Below are 23,464 nucleotides of genomic sequence, written 5' to 3'. Positions count from 1 at the left end.
TCTAGGCGCTATTAGAATTCAAATAATAACGATACTGCCCGTCTTGTAAACTGAGCAAGTATCCCTGGGCTAGTCTACACTAGAAAATTAGATCAACCCAGCTGAAAAATCCATCTCCCAGAGTAATGGAGTTAAGCCGACCTAAGTCCATGTGTAGGCTGTGCTAGGTTGATGGAAGAATTCTTCTGTCCACCAAATTACCACCTCTCAAGGAGGTGGATTAACTACAGCAACAGGAGAGCCTCTCCCTTACTGTAGTAAGTGTCCACACTGAAACCTTACAGCGGTGCAACTGCAACATTGTAAGTTTAGACATAGACGCTATCCCTTACATACTTATCTGGCCTCCACTGCCATAGCACTGAGTGCCTCCTATTCTTAATGTATTTATCCTCCCTACACCACACCCTTCAGGGTGACTTGGGGGAACCCTCATCATTTTGGGGTTTTTTGTTCCCGCTTTTGTTTGGCTGGACAGAGGAGCCTGGCACAAGTGGGGAAGAGGGGAGAAAGCCACACACAGTTTCATTGTCTCTGGGGGAGGAGGGAGTTCTGCTCCCCAGATCCCTTGTTGGTGAGATTTTGCCTCCGTAATACCCCAACAGGGATCTCTTCCTTCCCAAACCCCACGGCCCTCGGATCACTGATCTGTCCTGCCTGCCAAATGTTGAAACTGCTGCAGCCTTAGTCCCTCTGAGGTAGATTTTCTCAGCCTGTGGGTTGGAACCCAAAATTGGGTCACTAGAATGTTTCAAAAGGTCACGTGGCAGCTCCTGTGGCTTCTGTCTCATGGGGCTGGCTGGGCTCGCCTCCCTGCTCCCGGCCCTGCAGCCTCCAGGGGAGCCGCACCACGGAGGTTTGGCCCAGCCGTCATGACGATGGGAGTCCGGGTAGGCCAAATTTGAGTGAATGGCACTACAACCCCATGAAGCAGGTCACAAATCCATTCAGACAAATTTGGTCTAGTCAGAGGTGCGGGGCCAAACCTGAGAGGTGCTGCAACCCCAGAGGTCGCAATGCCTGGAGCGGAGACCCAAGCCCAGCCAGCCCCACAGCACAGGAGGTGCAGGAGCTGCCATTGTGGGGTGAGTGCTGGGCAGGACCCAACCCCCTGGGGCGCAGGACCTGACCAAAACCACCCCAGGCCCCAGACTATTTACTGGGTCACGACTGGGCATAAACATTTACAAATGGGTCCTGAGCCCAAAAAAGTTGAGAATCACTACTCTGAGGCATTGGGTTGTTCTCTCTGGCACCCTCTGTTCCTCTCTCTTGCTCTGCATACCGATTAAGGTTATCCTTTCCCTGAACTGAGCCTGCTGGCAGAGAACCGTTTCTGCTTTATACATCCTCACTGGTGCTAATAAATCTGAAATTGTTCACCGATAACAAATAAAATGGAGGCAACACCCGGGGCTGTCATGGATGAAGGGACCTTGGTGCCATTCAATTGGGGGGTGAGGTGTTATCAGGAGACAGCTGACCAGCCTCTGCGTGTGAGAATTCTTTTTTGACCAACATTTCTCTTGCTTACCTCTCAAGGTCCATCACATCCCGCAACATTTCCTCATGGTTGTACCCCTCAGGAAACAAGCTCTGCAGCTCCTCACTATATATTTTCTCCTGCAAAAGCTCTGAGATCCCCAGGCTGCCATCATATTGAAAATCGTGGTCATCAGTGTTTTCTAAGATTAAAAACAACATCAGACTGGAGTGTCTTCAGACCTACTTTTAAAAGGATGCATGCATTTCCCATTCTGAATCATGAAAACAGAAGGAAAGAGAAATAGCGCAGTGGCAGGAGCAGGGATACCTTCGTAAGTCCTGAATGTTTCCGAGGCCATCTTATTGGGTGAAAATACCAGGTGCAATCTCTGTGACTTTGTTTACATTGCAGTCCTTCAGCACCTCTCATGCAGAGAAAAAGAGTGGCTTCCACCCTGGTAAAGGGAAGAGTAGGAGGGAAACATGGTTCAGAGTGAATCAACAGAAGGAACAAGTGTTGCATGTGGAATGAGTTTAGTGGGAAGGCAGGGTCCCATTTTAGTTTGCTATTGGAACATGCCCAGCCATCACAAAATCACCATCATAACTGGCACAAATTCTCCCTTTTGTTGGCAGCCGCAGGTATGTTGTAGGAAATCTAGCTGTTGATGTTGCTAACAGCTTGAAACCTGTAACGCTTTTATTGGTAACTTGCGATCAATTGGTTATGCAGGGGATTGATACTGCTCTTAATAACCTCTATGTTAAATATCCCTGTGAATTTAAAATGACTCTTCCTGGCTTGAAGAGAGGCTAATCCAGGGATCAGCAAACTTTGGCATGCGGCCCATCAGGGAAATCCGCTGGCAGGCTGGGTCGGTTTGTTTACCTGCAGCGTCTGCAGGTTCAGCTGATTGCAGCTCCCACTGGCCATGGTTTGCCATTCCAGGCCAATGGGGGCTGCAGGAATTGGCGCGGGCCAAGAGATGTGCTGGTCACCCTTTATAGTAGGTACATCTAGAAGTAGTTAGGTCAGGGGTGGCCAAATTGTGCCTCCGGAGCTGCATACGGCTCTTCAGAAGTTAATATGCGCCTCCTTGCATAGGTGCTGACTCTGGGGCTGGAGCTACAGGTGCTAACTTTCCTCAGCTCAACCCCAAGGCCCCCCGCCCTTTCCTGCCCCCTCCCCTGAGCCTGCTGCACCCTTGCGCCTCCTCTCTCCATCCCAGAGCCTCCTGTACACTGCAAAACAGCTGATCACGGCAGGCAGGAGGCACGGGGAGGGAGGAGGAAGTGCTGGGGGTGGCGATTGGGGGTGGGGGAGCTGATGGGGGGGCTGCTGATGTATTACTGTGGCTCTTTGGCAATGTACATTGGTAAATTCTGATGCCTTCTCAGGCTCAGGTTAACCCCTGAGTTAGGTTAATTAGAATTAGTCAGAAATAAAGGGTAAATAAATTATTACATTTAAATGTACAATGTAAAATTGGGTCACTAAGAAGACAGGATCGTGAATTTTGAAAGCATGAAATCTGGTTTACCTTTGTTGTAAAAGCCAGAACCAAGATGCAATTTGAATGGATGCAAAGGCCCTTAGCCCTGGTCTACACTATGGGGTTAGGTTGAATTTAGCTGCGTTAGGTCGATTTTAAAATGAATGCATCTACACAACTAACCCCGTTCCATCGACCTATAGGGCTCTTAAAATCGACTTCCATACTCCTCCCCAGCGAGGGGAGTAGCACTAAAATCGACCTTGCTGGATCAAATTTGGGGTAGTGCGGACACAAATTGACGTTATTGGCCTCCGGGAGCTATCCCAGAGTGCTCCATTGTGACTGCTCTGGACAGCACTTTCATCTCCGATGCACTAGTCAGGTACACAGGAAAAGCCCCGGGAAATTTTGAATTTCATTTCCTGTTTGGTCAGCGTGACAAGCTCAGCAGCACAGATGACCATGCAGTCCTCCCAGAATCGCAAACTAGTTCCAGCATGGACCGAAAGGGTGACACTGGATCTGATTGCTGTATGGGGAGAAGAATCTGTGCAGGCAGAACTCCAATCAAAAAGAAGAAATGCAAATATATATGCCAAAATCGCACAGGGCATGATGGACAGAGGCTACACCAGAGGGACACAGCAGTGCTGCGTGAAAGTTAAGGAGCTCAGGCAAGCCTACCAAAAGACAAAGGAGGCAAACAGTCACTCTGGGTCAGAGCCCCATACATGCCGCTTCTATGATCAGCTGCATGGCATTCTAGGGGGGGACCAACACTGTCCGTGGACACCTGCAAGGGGGAAGTCTCAGGCAACAGGGAGGAGGATTTTGTGGATGAGGAGGAGGAGGAGAATGCGCAGCAGGCAAAGCGGTGAATCCGTTCTCCCCGGCAGCCAGGACCTTTTCATCACCCTGGAGCCAGGACCCTCCCAAGGCGGGATACCCAGCCCTGAAGCTGGAGAAGGCAGCTCTGGTGAGTGCACATTTGTAACTACAGTACAGGGTTTAAAAGCAACAGTGTTTAATGTCTGATTAGCCCTGAAGAATTGGGATGCATTCGTGGCCAGTACAGCTACTGGAAAAGTCTGTTAACATGTCTGGGGATGGTACGGAAATCCTCCAGGGACATCTCCATGAAGCTCTCCTGGAGGTACTCTGAAAGCCTTTGTAGAAGGTTTCTGGGGAAGGCTGCCTTATGTCGTCCTCCACGGTAGGACACCTTATCACGCCAAGCCAGTAGCAAGTAGTCTGGAATCCTTGTAGCACAACGCATGGCAGTGAATGGTCCTGGGTTTTGGTCGCATTCAAGCAACATTCTGTGTTAGCCTCAGGAAAGTGATATCATTCATGGTCACCTGGTTGAATGCATGAGGTGTTTACAATGCTCACAACAGCAGCGGTGAGCTCAGCGGGCTCCATGCTTGCCATGGTATGGCATCTGCACGGGTAATCCAGGAAAAAAGGCGCAAAACGATTGTCTGCCGTTGCTTTCATGGAGGGAGGGAAGGAGGGAGGGAGGGAGGGGCGACTGACGACATATACTCAAACCACCCGCAGCAATGTTTTTGCCCCATCAGGCATTGGGAGCTTAACACAGAATTCCAATGGGCAGCAGAGACTGCGGGAACTGTGGGGTAGCTACCCATAGTGCACCGATCCATAAGTCGATGCTAGCCATGGTATTGAGGATGCACTCCACTGACTTAATGCGCTTAGTGGGGACATACACAATCGACTGTATAAATTGATTTCTAAAAATCAACTTCTATAAAATTGACCTAATTTTGTAGTGTAGACATTAGTGTTGAGTCTGCAGCTGATGTTTGAAGCAATAGTTGTTTCCTGATAGAAAAATGGATTTTGTTAATAGTTGGTATTTTCCATACAGTAGATTCTGACCTGTTCAAACTGCATTTCATTAAAGTCTAAAATCTAGAGAGACATTTTAATCTAGATCAAGATGAGGCGAACTACATATACACGGACTGAGTCTCCTCTCACATATACCAGGTTTAAACAGGTCTAATTCTGCTGGTGGGGTGGAAGCATGCTCTTGTGAAGTGTTTTCCAACTATTTCAGGTTGGCAACCCCTTATTCAAATGCAAATTTTTTCCTGACCACCACCCCCCTTACATTTTTTTACTCTTACTTTTATACTAGCTATATTGATGATGATAATACCAAGCCTACATCATGTATCCATATGTGTGTTTCAGGATGTTTAATATTTGACCTTGAAGGGTAAGCGTGGGGGTGGGGTGGGGGGACTGGAGGAGCTTTAAGTTTTTAGTGCTTCACATCGTACCTTGATTGCCTTTTGTGATTCCCCTGAAGGTCATTGATCCCTCAGCAGAAAAATTCTAGTCTAGTAGATGAGGATCTGGATTGGGAGTCAGGAGACTGAGGTGCTATTCCTACCTCTGCCACTGTTGTGCTGGGCGACCTTGGGCAAGTCACACCCCCGTGCCTCAGTTTCCCCTTTGACTAACTTGTCTATATAGTTAGCGGATTATAAACTCTCACTATGCATTTATGCAGTGACTAGCACAGCATGGTCTTGATCTCATTTGAGCTGTTAGGCTGTACCGTAATACAAATAATAATCTATAATGGAATGTAGGAAACGGAGGATTTAAAATCTCACCTCAGTGCTAGTCTCTTTGGGCAAAGAATTTCAGTAGTGATTTTGGGGGCCCAACATGAGATGCCTTAAGGGGGCTGATTTTCAGAAAGCACTGAGCATCCTCCTGTGAAAATCCAGCCCCTTTAAGGGACTGCAAGTTGCACTCACAAAATCACCAGATGCTTTAGAAGCTCTTGGCCAAGGACAGCAGCGCTAGTCTGAGATGTTTTAAATCTTGGTCCTTGTGTTTTGTCAAGCGCCGTGCACATCTACTGGGCTCTGTTTAAAATTTTTTTTAAAACGGTTATTTTTAGAGCTGATTAAAATTCTGTGTACATGAATATGGAAATTAGGTATAGCACTGGGGCTCCTGGCTAGCAGCGAGCATGGCTCTTTGCACTGCAAAGGTCGGGCAGCTCTGCTGGTCAAATGAGCAGAGCTCAAATTACAGGTAAGAAAATTCCCTGTTGAGGTGTCCAAGTGCCTCACTGTAATTAGCATCTGTCACACTGCAAATCAAATGAGTGCCTAGAAGGATGCGGGGAGGGGCAGCAACCCAGCCATGGGAAAGAAATGGGGATGACGGATCTACTGGATGCTGGAGAGGCAGCACGAGAAAGGGACTTAGGAGTTGTATGACCCGGGTCCTGATTGTGATTCCACTCTGGCCATCCTGCGTGCGTTTCGGCTAGTCACTTAACTGCTCTGCGCCTCGTTTTCTCCATCTGCAAAAATAGGGGTGATCCCTGTGCCTCCTTTTGATGAGCTTTGAGCTCTTCAGATGAAATGTGCGATATGAGCCCAAAGCGCTGGGTTATTGTTACTACATCTGTTGTCTCCAAAGAGCAGCTAAAATGAAAATAGAAGAATTTTAATTTCAGTTTCATCAACTGCATTGCTGCAGCATTGGAGCAGTGTACAAACTCCTCCCCAAAGATGTTAGAAATTCAGCGACACAGAAAGGGTGTTTGTTTACACTGTGACGCAGCCTTGTTCTCCTTGCACTAGCAGCTCTGACCTGCTGGAATCACAATGAGGAATAGTTCTGGATGCCTTGTCCTGGGAGGTACCTTGTGCTTCCTGCTGGAGGCTGGGTACTCTCATCTGCCACTGAACTCAAGGGGAGCTGAGCTGTTCAGCACCAGTCAGGATCAGGCCCTGAGGAAGCAAGAGCCCTAATTTCCTGCTTGGCAAACAAAAGCAACCTGTTCTGCAGTTTCAGTCCAACTGACAGTACCTGGGTCGGGGCCTCAGGCTCGTGTTTTGACACTGTATTTATACCGGGCATGGGTGTTAGCTGGGAAATGTGACTACTGACCACATGCTGTTCAGCTGATGTTGGCCCAGGCACCTTGGTAGGACAATCTCCCCTCCCTGCCTATCTCCCCTTCCCCACCACAAGTGGCCTTCAGCTGAATCCTGCCATTTTGCTGGTGTCATTGGGAGGCACTCGAGTCAGAGTACTGATCTGGTAACTAGGCAGGGTGGGCGTTCCAAGGGAGTGAAACTGTTTTCTTCTTGTTGTATTGTTTCAGTACAGAACAGAAAGCTCCTGGGGGGAACTGTGGCAGCTGTGCAGCACAATTTAACCTGCCTGGGGGTACAGCCACATGCCACAGTCATTGGACTAACTGCACCTTTGACTCCCACCTGTTTTCTTCGCGTGCACCCTGCTCTGGTCTTGGGCCTGATGCCATTGCCTTTCTCAGGGTGGAATCCTGTGATTCTATCACTCTCAGAACAGGCCCTGGCTGCAGTCCCCTGTGATCAGCCATGATTAAGGCTGTGGGTCTGTCACGGAAGTCATGGACACGGCTGGCCTTACTATGAGGCAAACTGAGGCGACCGCCTCAGGTGCCAGCCTGTGGGGGGAGGGAGCCACTAGGACCCAGAGTTTCAAAGTTTTGGCCCAAGCAAGGGGGCATGGGGACATCATTTGAGCTCCCTGCCTCAGGTACCAAAATGTTGTGGGCCAGCCCTGGTCGTGGATTCTGTGACTTTTCGGGACCTCCATGACTTCTGCAGTGGCCGATGAGGCTGGCTCGGGGGCTGCCACACAGGCTGCTGCTGCGGTAGTCTCGGGCCACTGAGCCCCTCCCCCTCAGCATCAGCAGGAGTTTGGATGTGGGAGGGGGCTCAGGGCTGAGGCAGGGGGTTGGAGCGTGGGAGGGAGTGAGGGCTCTGGGTGGCACTTACCTTGGGGGGGGGCCTCTCTGGAAGCAGACAGCATGTCCGACTCCTAGGCGGAGGCGTGGCCAGGAGGCTCTGCGCTTCCCCCGCAGCTCTCATTGGCTGCAGTTCCCAGCCAATGGGAGCTGCAGATTGGGCACTCGGGGCGGGGGCAGCGCACGGAGCCCAACTGGCTGCGCCTCCACCTAGGGGCTGCCGGTTCAGACCGGCTGCTTCTGGGAACTGTGTGGAGCCAGGTAGGGAGCCTGCCAGCCCCCCCTCACCCCTGCAACAGTGGGAGTCCTGGGCTGCGAGCCCCCAGACCACTCCCCCCCAGAGCACCTGCTGCACCCATGGGCCACATAACCCCCAAAAAGCACCCAAGTTTTAATCAGGGGTATATAGTACGAGCCATGGACAGGACACTGGCCATGAATTTTTGTTTACTGCCCATGACCTGACCATGACTTTTACTAAAAATACCCATGACTAAAATGTAGCCTTAGCCATGATTACCTCAGCGGGCTGACTTATTTTCAGTGCCTGCATTTCTGTCCCCTGTGTGACCAATGACAATGGTATTCGCTACCCAGTAACAGAACAGGCTTTCTAAAGCAGAGTGTTATTTATTTAGAACCAAAGCTTTTCAGATGAAACAAATCTTAAAACAATAAACAGACTAATGCATGTCTAGCTTACCAGGTATCTAACACTCTTCCACATTAGGACCTTGGTAGATAGGTCTAAGCTTCCTGTAGAAACCCTGAAACCTCTAAGGTCTGGCCTGAATAATCTGTTGCTTTAGCTCACAAACCATTTCTCCCCCTGCTTCAGAGAGCGTCACCTTTAAAGACTGCGTAGTGTTTTGATCACTCCCCTATTTATAGACCTTTAGATCACTAGTCTCCTAGCCTGGCAGAATAAGTCTTGCATCTTTGTTAGAGACAAGATATAAGCTCTGTTCTTATGTGGGACCATTATGTTTCTTTCCTGCTTGTTTTTCCTCAGTCCTCATTGAATTTGAGCATTATACGATTATAATAAACATTCCACTACCACAGTGTAAGTTACACAGTCTATCTCAATAACCAATAACCTCAGTAATACAGTGTACAGAGAATTATTACATACCGGTGATCTTAGATTATTACACAGCAGCTTTGTGCCCATCACACCATGTCTCAACACTGACTTGTGCACTCTCCAAAAGAAGGCAATCAGGTTATATAATTTTTTAGCTAGCTGTCTTTGAAAGCCTCAGACTGTGACCACTGAAGTCAATGGCAAAGCTCCCTTTGATTTTAGTGGCCCTTAGAACAGTTCACACAAGCGTACTGATGAGTAAAGTGCACTACACTGGTCTCTACACAGGTGAATGACCCAACATTTTGCACAGATGCTTCTCTCTCCCCGCCACACACCCCTCTTCCAGCTATATTCTTGCCATGATATTCTTGATATTGATATGTGCCTCTTCCAGCCCCCTTTCAGCAGGCAGCCCAGCCCCACCTCCCTGCTGCTGGAATCTGTCGGTGTCAAGAGATGAGGTAGTAAACCTAGCATTTAAGAGGAAGGGAAGATTTAAGCATAAGCGCAAAGGGGATCTGCACAATCCCTACCGGACCACCTCACGTTTCAATAGTAAATAGTTTACATTTTACAGGGAATTTCTGGTTTGCCCACAGGCCAGCAGGAGGCAAAACAATATCCCCTTCCTCGATATAAGGTCTGCAAGATCGAAAGCCCTGATGAAACGCTATGACCCTTACCTCTCTGGCTGCCCTTCGCTAGTCGGCCTGAGAAATCATAGGGCGGTGTGTGTGAAGACTGAAGCACAGTTTCCTGTAAGGAAGTGGAGAGGAGTTTCTCAGAAGTGGATTTAAAAAATATGTCCTATAGAAGCCAAATATACTCACCAAGGCCCTTAGTGTGTGTTTACCAAGGGTGGAGTAACTCAGTATAACCTGTTATGAAGGAAAGTGGGAGGAGTGAAACAAAGGGCATTTTTTTGTCAAAGAGCAAGCTTGTCTGCTGGCTACACTCTCCTGTTGTAGGCAGTGTTGTTGTAGCCATGTCAGTCCCAGGATATTAAAGAGACAAGGTGGGTGAGGTAATAGCTTGGGCCAACTTCTGTTTGTGAGAAAGGCGAGCTTTTGAGTGACACAGAGCTCTTCTTCAGGTCTGGGAAAGGTACTTAGAGTGTCAGAGCTAAATAGAAGATTGAACAGATAGTTTAGCAGTCTAGAGTCATGGTCTTACTAAGGACACTGTATTTATGGCTTATTACAACAATCTGTAACCCGCTAACTTCCTTTCTGTCCTATGACTGCAGGGGTGTTAATAAGCCACTTCACCTTGAATAGTCCCTTAGAATATGTGCTACTTATGCTAAACTATCTGTTTGATCTTATATTTAGCTGGGACACTCTCAGTCTACACTACAAAATTATGTTGATCTAAGTTACGTTGGCATACAGCTGCAGCAGTTATTGTTTGTGCTCGTCCAAACTGCGCTCCGTGTGCTGGCGGTGCGTGTCCTCACCAGGAGTGCTTGTGTTGATGCAGGGTGCAGTGCACCATGGCAGCTATCCCACAGTGCACCTCGCCCCCATCCAGTGCAGGGTGTTGTGGTAAGTTTTCATAATGTTGCATTGGGATGAAACCAGTCATGCAGGGGTGACTGGGAGCGTGGATTCAACTTCCCAGAATGCAGTATTCTCCATCCCATAAACCCGTGCTTCCCTCCTCGCTGTCTACCATCTCTGACAGAAGCATGGAGCCTGCACAGCTCTGCACTACTGCGATGAGCACGGGCCACCTGATCCTGCAGTAACTGCAGAGCTGCAAGAGGTGCCACAGGGAACATGATGATTCCTTGGAGGCTAGATGGCTGTGGGACATAGAAACAATTCAAAGTTGTTGGCAGCATTCACAGAGCAGCTTCAGACAGTGGAGAGCTGGTTCTGGGCCCAAGAAACAAGCACTGGCTGGTGGGATCGCATTGTCACGGGGGTTTGGGGTGATGAGTAGTGGCTGCAGGACTTTTGGATGTGCAAGACCACATTCCAAGATCTGTGTGCAGAGCTCGACCCAGCCCTGCAACTCAGAGACACCAAAATGAGATCTGCATTGACAGTGGAGAAGGGAGTGGCAATTGCACAGTGAAAATTTGCAACGCCAGATTGCTACTGATCAGTTGGGAATCAATTTGGAGTTGGGAATTCCACCATGGGGGCTGTTGTGATGCAAGTGTGCAGGGCCATTAATCGCCTCCTGCTGGGAAGGACTGTGACTCTTGGCAATGTGCAAGACATAGTGGATGGCACTGCAGCAATGCGGTTCCCAAACTGCAGTTGAGCAATAGATGGCACGCATATCCCAATTTTAGCACCAGACTGCCTTGCCACAGAGTACATTAACAGAGAAAACTAGTTTTCTATGGTAATGCAAGCTCTGGTGAATCACCAGGGATGCTTTACCGACATCAGTGTGGGCTGGTCAGGAAAGGTTCATGACACATATTTAAGAACACAGGGCTGTTCAGAAAGCTGCAAGCAGGGACTTTCTTCCCCGACTGGTGGATTACCATTGCGGATGTTGAAATACCAGTGGTCATCCCGGGTGACCCAGCCCTACCCCTTGCTCCAATGGCTCAAGAAGCTGTACACTGGGCACCTCAACAGCACCAAGGAGTGCTTCAGCTGCAGGCTGAGCAGGTGCAGAATGACTGTTGAATGTGCCTTTGGATATTGGAAGGGTCACTGGCGCTCTCTACTCATGAGATTGGACCTCAATGAAAAAATATCCCAATGGTTATAGCTGCCTGCTGTGTCCTGCATAATATCTGTGAAGCAAAGGGGGCAAAGTTTCCAAGGAGTGAAGAGTAGAGGTGGAGCAGCTGTCCGGTGATTCTGAGCAGCTGGAGACCAGGTCTTCAAGAAGAACACAGTGCGGAGCTATTAGGCTCAGGGAAGCTTTGTAAGACCATTTTAATAGTGAGCCAGAGTAGTGTGTTGCTGTAGTGCGCTCTACCTGGCCTTGCTCTCCTGTAGCTCTGTTATGAACCCTTTGGTGAGTGCTGTGTGTGTAGTAAAATAACACGGCCAGTGCACCCATACTGTCTGTGAAGGATGGCAGCACCACCCAGCATATGTTGTGATCAAATAAAAATGCATTTGTTTCCCAAAATAGATTTTTACTCCATAACAATGCAAATAGAAAAACATTTATAACTTAATAGAACATAACACATTAAGGGAAAAGGAGGTATGAAGGGGAAAGAACAGTCATTTCCATCTCAGCTGCACATACACCAATCGTGTCTTTCACAGGTCAGTGTATGTGCGGCTGTGAATGTCTTTAATGTCCCCAAGGGGTGGAATGGTAGGGGTAGAGCAGCGGCCCCTTGTGCTGTGTGGAACATTTTTTTTGGGGGGGGGGGCAGGGGGGCTGTAGGGAGATCCTGATATGCAGTTCTCTATGGAATGCAGAGGGAGGCGAGCATGGGATTGTTGAACCTGTAGGTCCACCAGAGTCTGCAGCATGTCTGTTTGCTGCCTGATAAGCGCTAGCATCTCCTGCAGCATGTCCCTCTCCTTTTCCTGCACCTCTCTCTGCACTCCCTGACTGTCTGGCCAGACTGTTTACAAGGGTGATCCTCCAAGCCCTATACTTGTTATCTGAAGCAGCGGAGGCTTGCAGGATTTTTTGGAACATGTCATCCTGAGTCCTCTTTCTCTTTGTCCTTATCTGGCTCAGCCGTTCTGCTGGTGTGGATGGAGTGACCCCGAAGGCCACGTTTGCAGCTGCTGAAGATACAGTACACAGAGGTACCATTGTCAATGTATTCACGAGATAAACTGAAACTTAGGATACTGAACTCACTCCCCTTGATCCAGACAAGTTTTAAGCACTCCATTATCGCTTCTCCTTGGGGTTTATACAGCATGATGGCAGTCACAGCACCAGCCATGGTGAGTATGGCCCTGGGGTGGGGGACAAATTGGGGAAATTAGGGGAGATAGCTCACAGGCATGAGTATATGTGCATAGGGCAACTGAACTGAATACGGGCACCATTTTCCATAGGTGGAGCTGGATTTTAGCCGATATTTCAGTCCTGAGGGTAATGGAGGCTGAAAGGGAACAACTCCTGCAGATGTCCAGCTGCAGACCAAGGCAGTACGCTGCTAGCCTGTGTCCTGCAATGGTGCCTGCTGAAGTAATTGCTGAGCCGTGTGGGAAACTGTCCTACCGCAGTAGAAGAAATAAGGCAGTCTTCCCCAGAAACCTTCAGCAGAGGATTGCAGATTATCTGCAGGAAAGTTTCATCGAGATATCTACGGAGGATTTACGGGATATCCCAGTGCACATAAACAAATTGTTCTGCGGGGGCCCCCTCTGCCTAACTCTAGAGGGGGATGAGAAGTGGATAGCAGCTCTGACTCTGTTGGGTGTTTCACTACCTCTTCTAGCATAAGTAAAAAAGAGTAAATCAATGGATGTGTCCTGCCACTTTGGGGGTTCCATCTCTGTAATTTCTAAGCAAACCATATACTTACCAGAGGTTCCTTCCCCTGCATCAGGCTCACCCGTACTCAACTGTTAGGACTGGTTGGACTGCGCTGGAGTCAAAAACAGGTCCTGGGTCGCTGCGCTGCTGGATCCCCTGGTCATCTGTCTCCTGTATTCCACGTTCCTTCTCCCTGTTCATGGCGGGGGCCTCTGCCTTGGGGTCCTACAAAATATACACGGGGGCCCTTGGGGATGGTGGTGGGGTCTCGTCCAAGGACGGTGTGCAGCTCTTTGTAAAAGCGGCAGGTCTGTGGTTCCACAGCCAGTGCTTAATTTGTAATGAAAGAGGTGCCGGGGCTCAAGCAATTTTTTTACGTTCATAACTGATGCAGCAAGCCCAGAAGTGCTGGGGCTATGAACTGCCACGCCCAGAGGTGCCAGGGGCTCAGGTCTGGCACAAATTAAGTATTGTCCACACCAGAGTGATTGTTAGCCTCCCTTGCCTTCTGGTACGCCTGCCGCAGCTCCTTGGCTTTCACGCATCACTGCTGCTGGTCCCTGTCGTACCCCTTCTCCTCCATGCCTCAAGCGACCTGCTCGTAGATGTTGATATTTCTGTGGCTGGATCAGAGCTGTGCCTGCACGGCCTCTTCTCCTGACAGACCCATGAGATCCGACCCCCCCGTCCCCCATGTACTCCAGGCAGGAGCACGTCTGTAGCATGTAGCCAGCATGGTCAGTTGCCTGGTGAGCTCTCCAAGCCAGGCAAACAGGAAATGGAATTTCAAAAATTCACGGGGCTTTAAAGGGGAGGGGTGGCTTCCTGTGTACCTGGCTGCTGGACAGTGGAGTTCACAATGGTGACCAGAGCAGTCAAGGAGCGGCATTGTGGGGATACCTCCTGGAGGCCACCAACAGCCGAGGTAAGTAACACAGTGTCTACACTGTCACTGCTTCAACCGAACTACATTGACCTAAACTCTCTGCTGATCATGGAGATGGAGTTAGTAAGTTACGTTGGCGGGAGCTAAATTTAGTGTAGACACCTCCAGAGTTAGGTCGACGTATGCTGCCTTGCGCCGACTTAACTCTATAGAGTAGACCAGGCCTTAGTACTGTTCCCAGCCCTGACGAAGAGCTCTGTGTGGCTCGAATGCTTCTCTCTCTCACCAACAGACATTGGTCCCATAAAAGAGATTACCTGAGCCACCTTGATACTCTGCTGTTGATAGGCTTGTAATGTGACCCTGCAATGCTATCCATAATACAAAGGTGTAATAGCCAGGATGGCCTGAAGCTGGTCACAGAATCATTTTATTTTAATAAAAAATTTCAATGTAAATGATTTTTTTTGTTTTTGCCCAAACATTTTGGGGTTTTGCTGAAAAGCTGAACATGAAAAATATTTCCCTTTTCGGCATCTGCAAGCGAAGACACAACAAAACGAAATTAATTTTCTGGTTTTCATTTTTTTAATGAAAATTCAAAACAACTTGAGGTAAATGAACATTTTCCATGGAAATGTTTGTTTCTATGAAGAAAAAAATCTCAGACGAAAAATTTCAGCCAGCTCTACTAGCAATTCTGTCCTGAGTGTGGCCTTTACTGCATGCGTTCAGGAAGCCTGGATGTAGAGAAAAGACTCAAAAGGATGAGCATTGTGGATTCAGGGAATAAATCGAGAGGCAAAAGTGAGGTGCCAAGAACTATAGTGACCTCAGAAGAGTGAAGCTTTTGATGTCACCAGACCCAGAGATGACTTTATAGATTACAGATGAGTCTCTCTTCACAGTAACATCATCACAAGAAAAGTCTGGACTGGGTGCAAATCACTTGGAATTAGTTCCCGCTGGCCCCTGTCCAAATACAATCGTATGGCTCACTGGTCCAGAATTCTTAGGGGATCTCATGGCTCCTTTTTTACAGATAGGTCCCGTCTTAGTAACTAAGGAACAGCTGTAGTTTCTAGAGCTAAATCTATGTCTTTGTTGTATCTTTGGAAGGATCCTGAGGTTAGAGCAGTGGACTGGGAGAACTGGGTTCTCTTCCTGGCTCTGCTAATGACCTTGTGCATGGCCTTGAGCAAGTCATATAACCTCTCTGTGTGGCTCAGTTTCCATCTGTAAAATGGAGATGATAATGCAGTAATTGCCTTTCATAAGTGAAGTTTAATTCCTTAACGCTTGTAAAGTGCTTTGACATCCTCACAGAGAAGACGCCAGAAAGATGAAAAATATTACATGGTCATATCCCCCATTTATTGCCAACAGAACCTTCCGACGCTGAGTACTGCCAATGAATTGCATTTGAGTTTCTCTAGTTGCTCTGTAATTTCCTTAAGGAGGCCAGTCCCTATCAAGTGTGGGTGATCCAGGAACGCTGCATCCTGTACCTTGCAGTAGAGCCCTGTGTGGGACTATTTTTTTAATCCCGCTGCCACTCCCACCTGCTCCCACATTATTTCTTGCATTTTTATCTCGCTCCCACCTGCAAAAACCTTCGATCTGGCAAATCCCGCAAGAGAGACAGGTTTTCCCTATGCTACTAAAAAACAAAACAAAACTCAGTCAGTTAACATATTATATATATAAACGTAATTCAGACACAATTTTTACCACTGAAATTATAAAACAAATCTTGCTTAAATCATGTAAAAATATTTTAACTCCTGTTAGAAAAGATACCAAATCTCTTTCAAGCCCTTGTTTAAATTTAAACATTAAAACCTTTATTTAAAAAAAAGAAAAACTTGCTTTACATCACTGAAAGTGTTTTCCTGCAAATTACCGTAGTCTGTTTTTTTTTTTTTCTTGGCCCACCCAATCCTGCCCACAACGAAGCACATTTTACCCACTCCTGCTTTTATGACAGTGGATCCTGTGGGACCCACGAGATTCCCCGTCCCGCTGCAGGGCTCTTACCTTGCAGTGTCCCAGACATGTTTCTTGGAGTTGCCATTTTTGAGTTCCTGCCTCTCCCTTTTATAAAATGCCCAGCTACACACTGGAATGTTGCAGAAGTGAGAATCCAAAATGGCAGCTACTATCTGATAGCTCCTTTTGCTCTTGTGACGATCTTGTAACTTGTCCCCATCAGAGCACGATAGCTAATGCTGAATTGGAGAAGCAGCCATCTATATTTAAAGTCCTGCTAGCATGGGGCTCTTCCTACAGACATTGGTCATGCTTTAGTTAGCAATGGACCACAATCTGCACTCTTCTTCCCCACTGCCACACGGAGAATTCTTTAAAATCCCTGGCTCCTGCCATTGGGATTATCCTACTGTGATCTTGCTATGAATAAAGAAAAGGAGTACTTGTGGCACCTTAGAGACTAACCAATTTATTTGAGCATGAGCTTTCGTGAGCTACAGCTCACTTCATCAGATGTATACCGTGGAAACTGCAGCAGACTTTATATATACACAGAGAATATTCTCTGTGTATATATAAAGTCTGCTGCAGTTTCCACGGTATACATCTGATGAAGTGAGCTGTAGCTCACGAAAGCTCATGCTCAAATAAATTGGTTAGTCTCTAAGGTGCCACAAGTACTCCTTTTCTTTTTGCGAATACAGACTAACACGGCTGTTACTCTGAAACTTGCTATGAATGAGGCTGCACTTATTGCATTACTCATCCAGAGCCACTAGGTGGCAGCAGGTCATGCCCAATAGGTTCAAGTTTGGGCTGAGCTCTAGGAACTTGTAGGATGTATGTATGAGCATGCAGCAGGCTCCTGTCATATAGATGATGGCATTATCTCTCTGTGTCTCTCACTTGCACCTCCCTCCTCCCCACTTGCCTAACATACAGGGTTGACTCTGAGGGAGAGTCCCAGTCAGAAGAACACTGATGATGACTTGGAGGCACAAGAGGAAAATAGAGGGACTCCTTAGGACTTTAAAGGGGAGAAGGGAAGGGAAGGGCTGGGGGGAGGGGTCACCAGTATTCTGCTTTGAACCTCAGAGCATCTGTTTGGTCCCAGCTAGTCAATGACCCATTGAGTCATGTATCCTGCCTCAGGGCTTGTCTACACTTAAAACGCTACAGCTGCAGCGCTTCAGTTTAGATGCTACCTATGCCGACAGGAAGGGTTCTTCCTTTGGCGCAGGTATTCCACCTCCCGGAGAGGCAGTAGCTAGGTCAATGGGAGAATTTTTTGTTGACCCAGCGCAGTCTACACCGGGGGTTAGGTTGGTACAGTAACTCCTCACTTAACGTTGTAGTTATGTTCCTGAAAAATGCAACTTTTAAGTAAAACGACGAATCCAATTTTCCCATAAGATTTAACGTAAATGCAGGGAGTTAGTTTCCAAGGAAAAAATTTGGGGGCAGACAAAAGGCATTATATACTGTACTGTACTGTGGTTGGGAGGTACCCCTGGCTTACCCTACACAGGCACAGCCCGCTGCCGACAATGAGGTAGGCAAGGACACCAGGAAGCACCTTGCGCAACAGCAGCGGCAGCTTCCCCCCCGGAAGAACAGGTGCCGACTTTGCCAGGGGATGCTCCAGGCCCGCCTCTTCCCCTCCCTGCTCCATTCCAGGCCCTCCTCTTCCCACCTCCATTCCACTTCCTCCCCAGAGCATGTCGCGTCCCCGCTCCTCACGCTTCCTCCCAGCGCTTCCCTGATGCCAAACAGCTGTTTGGCAATGCTTAGGACTTTCTGGGGGGTGGGGGGGAGGGGGAGGAGTGGAGACACAGTGCTGTTTGGCGGTGGGGGAAGCACTGGGAGGGAGAGGGAGGAGGCGGAGAAGAGGGACTTGTGCAATGCTCCCTTGTAAAGTTGCTGTTCTTCCACAGCATCCTACAAGCAATGGACAGAGCAGGCAGCCAAACAACATTAGAAGGGAGCATTGCACAACTTTAAACGAGCATGTTCCCTAATGGAGCAGTGACGTAACTTCAAAACAACATTAAGCGGGAGGATGTTAAGTGAGGAGTTACTGTACAGATACGTTTCTCGGGGGTGGATTTTTCATATTCATCAGCACACTCTGTTATACAGCGTTATAATCATTAGCACTTATATACTGTGATTTACAAAGATGATCTAATCAGGTAGAATGTTTTTCCTGAGGGCTAGAAGCTATTTGGAATGATTTATGTCATGTCTCTTTAATTAGCCTAATGGATCTATCTAGATGCGTATGGTCCTCACAAACATTAATGGATTTTAGCCTTGTGAGATGGTCAAGTATTATCTCCATTTCACAGGAGGGGACCTGAGCCACAGAGAGATCAATGTGATAGAAAGGTTTTACTGGGTTTTTTAGGGTTTTACTTAGATTGTAAGCTCATTGGGCCAGAGAGTGTCTTTTTGTTTGGTGTTCATATAGTGCCTTGCACAATGGGGTCCATGTCTCTGACTGGGGTTCCTAGATGCTACCACAATACTAATAATTATTAATAATAGGCTGAGTTTGGGATGGAATCTTTACTCCGAGCAGAATGAAGCCTTTTTACCCATGAGTTATGTGGTTATCTCAGATGAGTGCTAATAAGACCTTTTATACCATATCACATGATCATGTATCTGTAATTGCCCCATATTTTTCAGGAAAACTTTGTTTTAAACAAGTTTAGAGTTATATAAAATGTTAATAGTTCTATATTCCTTTACTTGTCAAACCAGACTCCCTTTCATACCATGAGACCAACTTTTTGGACCTCAGAAGAAGAGGAAAATTAGAACAAATAGATTTTGGAAAAGTGTTTTATCTTATTGAAAAGGAGGCTTTTCTGGCTTGCTTACACTATAACTCTTATTTTTAGCCCCAGTGGATCATGAGTTATCGGAGCTTTAAATCTCTCACTGTTCTAAAACAGAATATTGACCTGTCCCTGGCCTAGTGTCTGTGTAATTTGGGTGGAGGCGAGTGGGGGGGAGGAGGACCTTTTGTGCCAGGTTGTTTTTTTAAAAAAAAGTAGAGTAGCCTGGAGTGTTGTTAGATGTCCCAGCAAGATGGTTTAGTGAGCTGAGTGCAGGTGAGGTGGTCAAAAGTACATGATAAATTATACCAATCAGACAGCTGTCACCTAACACTCTATACTCCCCACCCTTAACCTAAATGTCCCCTTCCATATAGAAACTCTGAAATGAAACTGAGTCTTTGATTAGATCCAAAGTCTGGGTGGATGTTTACTGGCAGAAAATTGATGGCCAAAATTTAGTATGAGGTTATCATGGTGAATCATACAGTTCAACCTGGTTTATATTACAGAAAGTCAGTACAAAATTATATGCACATTTTACACCACACTTCTCCAGAGCAATTTTGTACCTGGGATTGACTCATGATGTCTGAAATGTGATATGTGGTGTAATAAGCTAGGCACAAGATAGGAAGCAAACTGTAATTTAGGGGACAGAAAGGATAATCGGAGAAAGGTAACAGAAGGGTTACAAATATGAGTTTGTCTTGACCAACGTACTAGCTAAGCCCAACTGAAACTTGTCCTTTCCCCTAGGCTAGCTGGAGGGTAACACCTTTAGCCTCAGTTTTAGGTGGTCAAGTTGTAGCTTAGGCTCCTGCCACTTTTCCTAGTCAAGACAAACCCTCTATGGCTATGAATTATTCAGAGATGTCATACACACCTCTTGAAGATACTTAGCTTGCCCTCCTCACTGTAGTATCTGTAACCCTCTCTGGAATTGTTTGTTCCTAACATATTACACTAAGCCTTTAGGGAGATTACCCCTGGACTACAGCAGCAATGGCTACAGAAGCTCAGGACTCTTTGCCTAGATTCCAGGGTGGAGATAAAACAAGCCCAGAACCAATCTTAAGCCAAAACTTGGAGAGAAAGGGTTTGGTTACACTTTTGGGTTTTGGCTGTGTTTGGAGTATGGCAGGGAGAGAAGCATCACAGCCAGGGAGGACCCTTTTATCCTCCATGTTCCTAACCAAGGGAAGACTTTTGCTAGTCTACTTAGATGACCTCATCATCTTCGGAAAGCCCTTAAAGGACCATGAAACACATTTGCTAAAGGTCCTGGATTGTCTGCAGGAATGTGGCCTGAAATTATCACTGCACAAATGTGTTTTCTGCCAGACCACCATCAAATATGGGGGACACGTCATGTCTGAACCAGGAATATCTCCCAGGCCTGACAAAATAAGTGCTTTGGCTACTTGGTCTCAGCCATGCAATTTACGAAGCCTACTATTCTTTTTAGAATTATGTGGATACTGCTGCAGGTTCGTCAAGAGCTATTCATTAGTTGTGAGACCCCTGCGTGAACGAACACAGGGATATGCCCCTACCAGATCTGAGGGGACTGGCAAGAAAACATTTAAAGAAAAACCCTATTTTAAGGAGTCTCAACCTTTCAGAGCCCGATGAGACCCTAAATGTGAGGAGACATTACAGCAGATCATCCAGTGCCTGACACGGGTCCTGGCTGGTACTCGCCTAGGGGTGGGCAAACTTTTTGGCCTGAGGGCCACATCGGGGTTCCGAAACTGTATGGAGGGCCGGGTAGGGAAGGCTGTACCCCCGCCCCCTATCCTCCCCCTCCCACTTCCCGATCCTGACTTCCCCCCTCAGAACCTCCGACCCATCCAAACCCTCTGCTCCTTGTCTCCTGACCGCCCCCACTCGGGACCCCCTGCCTGGGACCCCACCCCCTATTCAACCCCCCTGCTCTCTGTCCCCTGACTGCCCCAACCCCTGTCCAAACTTCCACCCCCTGACAGGCCCCCCCGGGATTCCCACGCCTATCCAATTGCCCCTGTTCCCCGTCCCCTGACTGCCCCCCCCAAACCTCCGCCCCATCCAACTGCTTCTTGTCCCCTGACTGCCCCCCCGGGACCCACTGCCCCTTATCCAACCCCCCCCCTTATCCAACTAGCTGTAGTGGTCTGGAAGCAGTTCTTTATCAAGGAAATGATAAAGAGTTAAAACCCATTGCCTTTGCCAGCAGAAGTTTGAAAGTAGAGGAAAAAAAACTATTCTGCTCACAAGTTGAAGTTTCTGGCATTGAAGTGGGCAGCAGTGAAAAAGTTTCATGACTAATTTTATGCAGCCAAGTTTCTGGTATGTACGAACAGCAACCTGTTATCCTATGTGCTAACATCAGCTAAGCTTCATGCTACTGGACACCGATGGCTTTCAGCATTGTCCCTTTATGACTTCAGCACCGGCTCAGTTTGAATGACACTAATGATGGTGCTGTGTCTTAGCACCTTCACACAGAACAGAACACACCAGATTTCTGGAGGACTATTCTTGACCTTGGTGTAAAGGCTATATGCCATATGCTAGTCTCTACAGACAAAACGACCACCAACCTGAAGAGGGCTGCCAACCAGCTGGGAGCCCCTCCAGAAGCTATCTCTATGGGTTAAGCCCATTTCACCCATTTGGATACAACTTCTTTACTGCAAGTCTGCCTAGAGAAAAGCTCAGAAAACCGACTTGAGTTTAAAAGACTTTATTCATACTCTGCAAAAGGGATTGTGAGAGTTATCAGTCAAGTCTCCTCACCAAGATGCACCCTTATTTTTTTTTAAAAATGGAGTAAGCTTACTCTAATAAATGGCCTATTATTTCGCATAAGCCAAGGTTAAATGGCCCCAAAGAAACAACTAGTGCTTCCTTTTAAACTGTGGAGTATTGTCCTACATTTCCTCCATTACGAAAATGAGCACTTGCGAGTAAACAAAACTCTTAACCTAGTAAAGTTCAGGTTCTGTTGGCCATGTATGGCTCATGAAGTGGAAAAACATTGCAAGGCTTGCTTTAGATGTACATGTAACCAGGATCTGAATGAATGCTTCCCTGACAGCTAGCTGGGAGAGGGAGAGACTTTGGGTGTGTTTATGTAAATACAGTTTGCTCCTGCATTGCTTATATATTCAGCAGATGGAGTGGTGTCAAAGTAATCAACTTTGGCTGGTGTTGGGTTACAAATCACTTACCAGCCACCAATAGTACCAGGAGGTGTGAGTCGGTATGACATTGTGCATCGACTATGAGAAAGAGACCGAGAGACTTTTTCCATTGGACCATATGAACCGGAACCATAAACTCACTGAACATTAAATCTCACCAAATGAGGGTAAATCCATCCTCATCATCGTATCCACGCATTATACTCCACACCTGCATACAGCCATTATATGAACAACATACTCCCATATCTCAGTGTCTGTACTTTGACCCATTAACCTTTTACCCCCAATCGGGGAGACTGCAGATTATGTATTTCTTATGCCATCTGTTCCTAAACCGAACTTTGCACCCCTTGATAATCTGTACCTTATTCCCTAATAACCAGAAACTTCTATGCTTAAACTCTGTACTGTTTTCTTTTTATTTCAACATCATCTTAATAAAATTATTAAATCTGAATTCAGGAGTGGTGAAATATGCTTACCAATGTTGTAATTCTAGTAGGAATACAGGAAAGCGGGACTCTGCTTAACCTGTCCCAAAATAAGAGGGTCATCCTCAGTTGAAAGAACCTCGTTAAGCCAGGGGCTCAAATGCCAGAGCTCTGTTAAAGAAAGAGGGGTGGGGCTAGGTGTCTTAGTCAAGAGGCTGAGAACCCTCCCCAAAAGTCCTTCCTGGACGGTTAAACCTGTTTCTCCCCACTGTTCAGAGAAAGAGCTAAATAGGCTTTATTAGGAGTTTCTTTGTTATTTTAAATGCTCAGTCAGAGCTGAAATCAGTTGTGGTAGGACTGTGTTTCTGCCCTGCCTGTAAGAGCTAAAAATCATTGAGAGACTGATGTGCAGAGGTCACAGCAGAGAAGCAGGTGGCAGCAGTAGGTGATTGACAGTTGGCTGGTGAACGAGTGGCTGGTGAACGAGTGGCTGGTGAGGCAGAGAGGCACAGCGAGCAGTCAGCAGGGAGGCTGGCAGAGAGTGCCACAGCAGAGCCTTGCAGAGATGGGTGGTGAGCGAGTGCTCGAGTACTAACGTGCCTCTTTACCCTCCCATCACCCTGGGTGTGGTGGGGTGAACTCTGCAGATGCACCTCTGAACTCTGGGTCTGCACTGACCAAGTACAGCAACTGTGAGTGGGGTGCAGAGAAGGGTCAGGCACGTGAAAGGGACTTTTGGGTTCCTGGCCTTAAGAACCTGAGGGGAAAGGACACTGCCCAACTTATTTGGGGGTGGGTCTTTTGCTCATGGTTTTTGTTTATGAACCCTGTTTGCGGAG

The 23,464-nt window shown here is 47.4% G+C and overlaps 1 protein-coding gene across 1 annotated transcript in view; it reads right to left on the bottom strand.

Annotated features, from left to right (window-relative positions):
• LOC144259349 (apolipoprotein L6-like) overlaps positions 1-23,464 on the bottom strand; it is a 48,410-nt gene that overhangs the window by 1,813 nt on the left and 23,133 nt on the right. Inside the window, exons 3-5 of the mRNA XM_077807559.1 lie at positions 9,547-9,619; positions 1,814-1,940; positions 1,535-1,685 (exon numbers count right to left, since the gene is read on the bottom strand). Coding sequence (XP_077663685.1) covers positions 1,535-1,685; positions 1,814-1,844 — 182 coding nt within the window. The 5' untranslated portion in view covers positions 1,845-1,940; positions 9,547-9,619. The remainder of the gene's footprint in view (positions 1-1,534; positions 1,686-1,813; positions 1,941-9,546; positions 9,620-23,464) is intronic.

The sequence above is a fragment of the Eretmochelys imbricata genome, chromosome 1, assembly GCF_965152235.1.
Source record: "Eretmochelys imbricata isolate rEreImb1 chromosome 1, rEreImb1.hap1, whole genome shotgun sequence".
NCBI lineage: Eukaryota > Metazoa > Chordata > Testudines > Cheloniidae > Eretmochelys > Eretmochelys imbricata.
This window is presented reverse-complemented; position numbering and strand designations above follow the sequence as displayed.